The sequence below is a fragment of the Aptenodytes forsteri genome, unplaced genomic scaffold, assembly GCF_000699145.1.
Source record: "Aptenodytes forsteri isolate BGI_AS27 unplaced genomic scaffold, ASM69914v1 Scaffold83, whole genome shotgun sequence".
Lineage (NCBI taxonomy): Eukaryota > Metazoa > Chordata > Aves > Sphenisciformes > Spheniscidae > Aptenodytes > Aptenodytes forsteri.
This window is the reverse complement of record NW_008795371.1, coordinates 3,406,868-3,413,717: the sequence shown is the minus strand read 5'-3', so window position 1 is coordinate 3,413,717 and position 6,850 is coordinate 3,406,868. Positions and strand designations below refer to the sequence as shown.

The 6,850-nt window shown below is 68.1% G+C and overlaps 1 protein-coding gene across 1 annotated transcript in view; it reads right to left on the bottom strand.

The window, feature by feature from the left end:
- Positions 1-1,950: 1,950 nt before the first annotated feature.
- ANPEP (alanyl aminopeptidase, membrane) overlaps positions 1,951-6,850 on the bottom strand; it is a 6,260-nt gene continuing 1,360 nt past the window's right edge. Inside the window, 18 exon segments of the mRNA XM_019472372.1 lie at positions 1,951-2,361; positions 2,686-2,767; positions 2,960-3,100; positions 3,175-3,342; positions 3,434-3,544; positions 3,720-3,811; positions 3,976-4,123; positions 4,244-4,299; positions 4,461-4,594; positions 4,759-4,835; positions 4,918-5,090; positions 5,295-5,360; positions 5,504-5,569; positions 5,682-5,825; positions 5,974-6,087; positions 6,162-6,316; positions 6,427-6,553; positions 6,638-6,811. Of these exon segments, the coding sequence (XP_019327917.1) occupies positions 2,203-2,361; positions 2,686-2,767; positions 2,960-3,100; positions 3,175-3,342; positions 3,434-3,544; positions 3,720-3,811; positions 3,976-4,123; positions 4,244-4,299; positions 4,461-4,594; positions 4,759-4,835; positions 4,918-5,090; positions 5,295-5,360; positions 5,504-5,569; positions 5,682-5,825; positions 5,974-6,087; positions 6,162-6,316; positions 6,427-6,553; positions 6,638-6,811 (2,187 nt within the window). The 3' untranslated portion in view covers positions 1,951-2,202.

Genomic DNA, 6,850 nt, shown 5'->3' with positions numbered 1-6,850 from the left:
CAGCGAGGAGGCGCTGGCCCGGCGGCGGGGGGCAGCCCCCCGGCACTGCCCCCTCTGCCCCCAAGGCCTGGGGTGCTGCCAGCCCCTGGACCCCTGCCTGCACCCATCAGCCCCGGCCCCACAGGATGCTTCGCCCCCCGGCACTGTGGGCTGGGGGTCACCTCCCATGGTGGGGACCCCCCTGGAGCTGTACGGGGCTCCTGGCATGGGGACAGGGGCCTGGGGGTCACCCCCCTGTGGCCCCACTGTGGGAACTCCCCCAGAGGTGCTTGGGGTTCCTGATATGGGGACGGGGGCCTGGGGGTCGCCCCCCTACATGCCTGCAGTGGGGACCCCCTCGGAGCTGCACAGGACCCCTGGCTCTGTCTCAGGGTCCTGGTCATCACCACCATACAGCCTCGGAGCAGTGACCCTGCTGGAGCCCCCCCGGCGACGTGCCATGGCCACAAGCACTGGGACGGCTTCCTCCTGCTGCTTGGAGCCTGCAGCCCCGCACCAGCCTCCCGGGGCAGGAATGACGGACACAGGGCCCCCTGGGACCCCGGCGCGAAGCTCCCAGCTGCCCGCGCATCGCCAGGTATGTATGGCCCCCTCCCCAGCCCAGCCCCTGCTCCCGCACGAAGGGGGCAGGGGGTGGATGGTCCTTGCTGGGTGCGGGCAGGGCTGCACCAGCAAAGCCACCTGCATGCCATGGCTGGGGTGTCCGCTTGGGCTGGGGGGCACAGTATGATTCATGCTGAGCCAGAGAGCCATCCCCGGGTGTGTGGGGCACAGCCGCCCCACGGCCGCTCACCTAACACAGCTCTTTCTGTACAGCTCGGCAGCCCACCGGCCCTGGACAGGCTTATCTCCCCGTCCCCCCGTGCAGCCCCCGTCCTGCCCAGCTGTGCCCCAGCATGGCACTGGGGGTGGCAGAGCTGATCCTGCACCCCCGGGCAGAGAGGCAGCACAGGGGACGGCAGCGTGGTCATGCCACAGAGCTGTGCGGGATGGACACCAGGGAAGAATTCCTCATTAAAGATGCCGCACACCACTGCACTCCGACTCGTTACTGTGGGACCCCGCTCGCTGCACCCTGGGCACCCCAGAGGCTGGCACCCCCACATCACAGCTCGGTGCCCCCTCCCAGCCCACCCCGCAGCTCAGAGATGTCCCCAGAGCTGGGGTGATGGAGGGACCCACCACCTGAGGGCCTCCCCAGCCCTGCTGACCACTGGAAGGGCAGCTCCCACCCACCCATCAGGTCCTGACCCATCCCTGTGCTCAACCTGTCCAGCTCCATCCCTTCAGGGACCTGGGTAGCCCACGGGGGACAGTCCCTGAGGGGCCGATGCCAGCACCCCCTCCTGCCAGGGCAGCTCAGGGAAGCCACGGCTGCCTCCTGCCCAGACCCCGCAGCGCCTCCCCCAAAGGGGTACCGTGCGGAGGCATACCGGCCCCAGAGGGAGCGGGCATGCCAGCCCCCTGTGCAGGGCGTGGGGCCGGGGCCCAGCAGGAGAGCTCGCACACAGCCGTCAGACGGAGGGGCCGGGGAGCTGGCGTCGGCAAAGCCCCCAGAGCCACTTAGCACCAGGCTCCTAACGGCCCGGGGGGGCTCTGCGTCCCCGGCTTCCGCCACGCCGGTCCCCGCCGGGCGGGGGGGGGCTCCGCCCCCCCGCCCCCCGCCCCTTGCCCACCGTGGGGTCCCAGGCACTTCCTGCCCAGGCCCCGGCGCAGCCCCCCAGGCCGGCCCCGCAGAGCCGGCACGCGCCCTGTGCCCCCCGCATCCAGGGCCACTGGTGAAAGCTGACCTGCAAACCTTTATTTACACCCCCCAGGCCTTGCACGTGCCTGCAGAGCCCAGCACTGCCCCAGGCAGCCGAGGGCAGCAGGGCCCCACCCACTAGCCCAAAGCGCCCCCCTTCCCCTGCCCATCATACAGGTGCCAGGCCCTGCCCGTGGGTGGCGGACCCTGCCCCTCAGGAGCAGTGAAGGACCCGGCCAGGCTGGCCCGGGAGGGGTATGGGGCCACCGGGAGGGAGCATTTGAGGGTGGGGGCCAGAGAGGATGGAGTGAGCAGAGCTGGGGAGTGGGTGAGGGTCTAGCCGAGCCACGGGGTGGTGGGGTCTGGGAGCTTCAGGCTCGGCCCCCGCAGCCCATCCTGTGCCAGCCAGCCCTGCAGCCGGGCTGGGAAGAGGGTGCACAGCGGCCGGGGCCATGCAGTTAGATGGAGGCGGTTTCGCCCTGGAACCAGGCCAGCACCGTCTCCTGGTTCTCCTTCACCCACTTGATGTTGGCGCGGGTTCTCTCCAGGGCCTGCTCCAGCGCCCGTGTCCCTGACCCGAAGCCGATGTCCTGGTTGTCCGCCTTGAACTGCTCCAGCTGCCGAGGAGAAGAGGTGCTGGAGCAGGCATGGGGCACCCCGGCAGCCCTCAGCAGTACCCCAGCAGCCCCCAGCAGCACCCCGACAGTACCCTGACAGCCCCCAGCAGCACCCCGGCAGCCCGGGATGGGGACAGAAGCTGCCCGGACACCTGGGCACACGAGGGGCAGGGGCAGGGGCAGGAACAGGAGCCCTGCATCCCAAGGGCTGCTGGCAAAGGGCGGGTTGCAAGGCACCTGCAGCTCAGAGCCATGGCCCTGCTCCTGCCAGGGCTGGGGTCCCTGATGCCCGGTCCCACGGACCCTGCCAGGGTCCAGCCTCACCTGCTGCAGCTCAAACTCCGTGGAAAACCGCTGGGTCACTGATAAAATCAGCCGGGAGAAGGAGAAGGAGCCACCCCCGTACCTGGGAGAGCAGAGGGATGGCTGAGCCAGGGGCCCTGGGCAGAGCAGCACCAGGGGACCGAGGCTGAGCCGACCCCACACAGCTGGGGGAAGGGATGGTGCCTCCCCCCCTGAGGGGCACAGGCAGATGGGGGATGCTGCCTGCCCCAACCGGCCCTCCACAGCCCCCCACAGCTCCCTGCATGGTGCTCACTGGCTGAAGAGCATCCTCCATTTGCCGCGGATGAAGTCCCAGGCCAGGGGCTGCCCCACCACGTTGCTGGCGATGCTGTTGATGGTGGCGGTGGCGTCCTGCTTCCGGATCTTGTTGGGATCGAGGGTGTACTGCAGGTACCTAGGGGGGAACACTGCTGGGTGAGGGGCTGGCAGGGGCAGAGCCGTGGCATCCGCCCGGGACCCCACACCCACCGACTGAGGATCCAGGGTTGGGGGCTGCAGGAGAGGGCTGTGCGGAGCTTGTCAGCCTCGGACACGACGGTGGCCTCTTTGAACCTCTCCCAGATGAAGTTCCAGGCCTCCTCCCCGCCCGTGGCCACTATGCTGCAGTAGATGGAGGAGCGCAGGTTCGGGGGGATCCTGCAGGAGAGAAGAGCCATCTCAGCCGGGAGCCCCTTGTCGTGCCCAGCCCAGCTGCCTACCGTGGCACTGGGGCACCCTGGGGACTCACGGGTTCTTGATGACATTTTGCTGCCACTTGCGGAAGTACTCAGTGGACAGGTTCTGGCACTCGGTGATGCCGTAGGAGCAGGCTGTGCTGATGGCATTGATCTCGTTGTACCTGGGCAGAGAGGGGCTGTGTGGGGCTGGGGACCAGCACACGGTAGCCACACACCAACCATCCGGTACCAGGCCGCAAGCGGGGCCATGCCCTCTCCCACACACTGGGGTGACCATCCTCATGCGGTCAGGGAGACCCCGGGGGTCCAGCCTGGCCCCGGGACTGCGGCACTCACTGGTCCATCAGGCCACTGGGGATGTTGATCCAGCCATTGGTGATGTTCTTGTAGTGGTTGAAGAGGGGCATCACCTGTTTCTGCATGTATTTCTGGGAGGCAGGAGGATGGTCAGCACCCAGTGGCACCAGCAGCAGCCCCCCGCCCAGCTCTGGGTGCAGACCCAGCCCCTCGCCCCCGTTCCCCCAGCATGGGGCTCTGCCAAGCGGCGGGACCCGCTGTGGGGCCAGGGCTAGGCGGTGGTGGCACTGCTCACCGTCATCACCCCGAAGACCTCACTGCGGTCAAACATCAGCTGGAAGTAATGGAGATTGTTGAGTGCCGCCTCCCAGGGCATGTACGCTGTCTCCCGGCTCAGAAACCGTGTGGTGTTCAAGGCCAAGGTCACACTGACGTACTTGGCCCTGTGAGGGGTGGGGGCAGCATCAGCTTCCCGGCCCCGCAGCCGCTGCCTACCCCCAGGGTGCCCAGCCCGCCCGTCCCCCTCGCCCTGGCAGGCACCCGGGGCAGCCAGCACAGCTCACCTGGCCAGGTTAAAGGCGTCATCAATGATCTGGGCACGGTTGATCACGGGGATGGCCTGGGAGAGGGCAGAGTCAGCGTCTCAGGGCAGCCCTGAGTGGGGTGCGTGGGGTGTGTGGGGTGCGTGGGGTGTGTGGGGTGCATGGGGTGTGCGGGTGCATGGGGTGGGGGCCCACCCACAGCCCACCCACAGCCCACACCCCAGCTGGCCCCGTGTACCTGGTGGTTGGTGGAGAGCTGTCTGAGGAGCTGGTCCCAGTTCTCTGGGTTGTAGTTGACACGGAAGTACCCGCTGACATTCAGGTTCAGCAGGAGCCAGCTGGCGCTGCTGACCTTGAACTGGTTGTTGATTGCTGGGAGGGGGAGAGGAGGGTCTGCTGGAGCCACCCCCCTGCCCGCGAGGGGTGCCAGGCTCAGCCCCCCCCACCGGTGCCCCCCCAGGGGACCCCGACCCCCGCTGGGGCAGGGGAGGTGGCATCGAGACTCCCGCTCCCAGCCCGGGCAGGGCACACCGTACCTGAGCGTTTGGTCAGCCAGTACCTGCCCCCAGTGGTCTCATGCTTCTTCCAGGTGATGGGGACGATCCAGGTATAGCTGTGACAGGGACAGGCAGGCAGTGGGACCGACCCTTGCCCCCCTGGCCCCTGCGCTGCTGATGGCCCCCCGCCCCACTCACTTGAAGGCAGAGGGTCTCTTCACCACGGAGGTGGGGTCCAGCAGGAAGTGGTTCTGTCTGACGGTGCCGGTGAGGGTGTTGACGGTCACCACGGGGAAGCCCATCTGCAGCGTCCAGCGGTCCATGATCTTGCTGATGGAGTTGGGCAGTGAGACATTGTTCTCCATGACAGCCTGCAGGGAGGGCAGCACCACAGGTCACCGGTGCCAGGGGGTCCGTGTGGGGTGCAGGGCTCAGCTGGTGCTGCACCTCTCACCCAGTGCGCAGCAGCTGTGTGGCCAGGACCCCGTCCCGCCGGCAGCCCCCCAGAGCCAGGGCAGCGGCGGGGAAGGGGCTCGGTTGGGGGGAGCAGCCGGGAGCAGCCAGCCCCCTCCTACCTTTTGCAAATGAGACCAGAGGTCCGTGTAGGTGGTGCTTCCATAGGCGAAGGTGTGGAGGTAGGACTGTGGGAGAGCACCAGGAGAGACAGGTGGGCAGGGGCAGGTCCAGAGCACAGGACACCCGCAGAGCACCCGGGGAGGCCCCTGCCGCGGGCCACCCACCCCGCACCAGGGCTCGGTGCCCCCCGACACCAGCAGAGCCTCACCTGCAGCCCCTTCTTGAACACGTCCTCAGTGAGGAAGTCGGAGAGCATCCGCAGCACCGACGCTCCCTGCAGAGACAGCAGGTGAGAGACCCTGGGTGCACGGGGCACCCCGCAGCCCACCCCACCGCCCCAGGACCCCTGCACCCAGTTCCCGTGAGCCTGGCGCTCGCGCGCCCACCTTGCTGTAGGAGATGCTGTCAAAGACCTCGCTGATCTGGGCCGGGGTGTTGATCTCATCTTCGCGGAAGGAAAGCGGGTGGGAGGTGGTCAGGGCATCCGTCGCCATCACCTTGTACACTTCGTTCAGCACCATCAGGTCTTTCTGCAGGGGTGAGTGCCAGCACCCGCCTCAGCTCTGCTCGCACCCTCCTGGCAGCGGGGGCAGCCCCCGGGGGTGCCTGCACTCCCTGCCCGCACCCCCCTCCCGCACCCCTTGCCTGCACCCCCTGCCCACTGGCCCCATCACTCACAATGTTCCAGGAGGGCTCTGCTGAGTCGGCACCCAGGTACTCCACGTAGGAGGCGAAGCCCTCGTTTAGCCACAGGTCGTTCCACCACCGCAGTGTCACCAGGTTCCCAAACCACTGCGGGGGGGGCACAGCGCCCTGTCAGCTGGGTCCAGCCAGCCGGCGGGGCGGGCAAGGGGCCCGGCAGGTACCTGATGGGCCAACTCGTGGGCGATGACAGTCACCACCCGCTCCTTATTGCCGATGGAGGAGTAGACATTGTCAAAGAGCAATGAGTTCTCCCGGTAGGTCACCAGCCCCCAGTTCTCCATTGCGCCCGCGTTGAAGTCGGGGAGGCCGACCTGGTCTGGGGGACAGAGGGGTCCCATTGGCACACTGCTGCCAGGGTGCCGGACTGCCCACCCCCCCTGCAGCTGGCGGCTCCTCCCAAGGACGCGGCCGCCCTGCGGCACCCACCAGACTTGGGCAGCGGGTACGCCGTGTTGTAGTGCCTCTCAAAGAAGTTGAGGATGGGGCCAGTCACCTTGAGCGCATAGTTGCCCTGGCCCTCGGCAATGGCCTTGGGGCGGCCCCAGATGCGGATCTGGAGGGGAGAGACGCGGGACTCAGCCGCTGCCTGGGCTCAGACCCCCGGGCGGGCGGGGGTTGCCCCCCACCCCCAGCCTACCAGCACGTTCCCCGAGGTGTTATGCACGTAGCTGAACTGGCTGACGATGAAGGCCAGCAGGTAGGTGGACATTTTGGGGGTGGTCTGGAACTCGGTGACGTTCCAGCTCTTCCCGTCGATCTGCTGCTGCCAGGTGCCTGCAGGGAGCAGAGGGAGGGAGGTTACCCCGCAGCCCTGCCGGGCCCCCAGCCCCCCCCGACCGCGGCTCCCCCC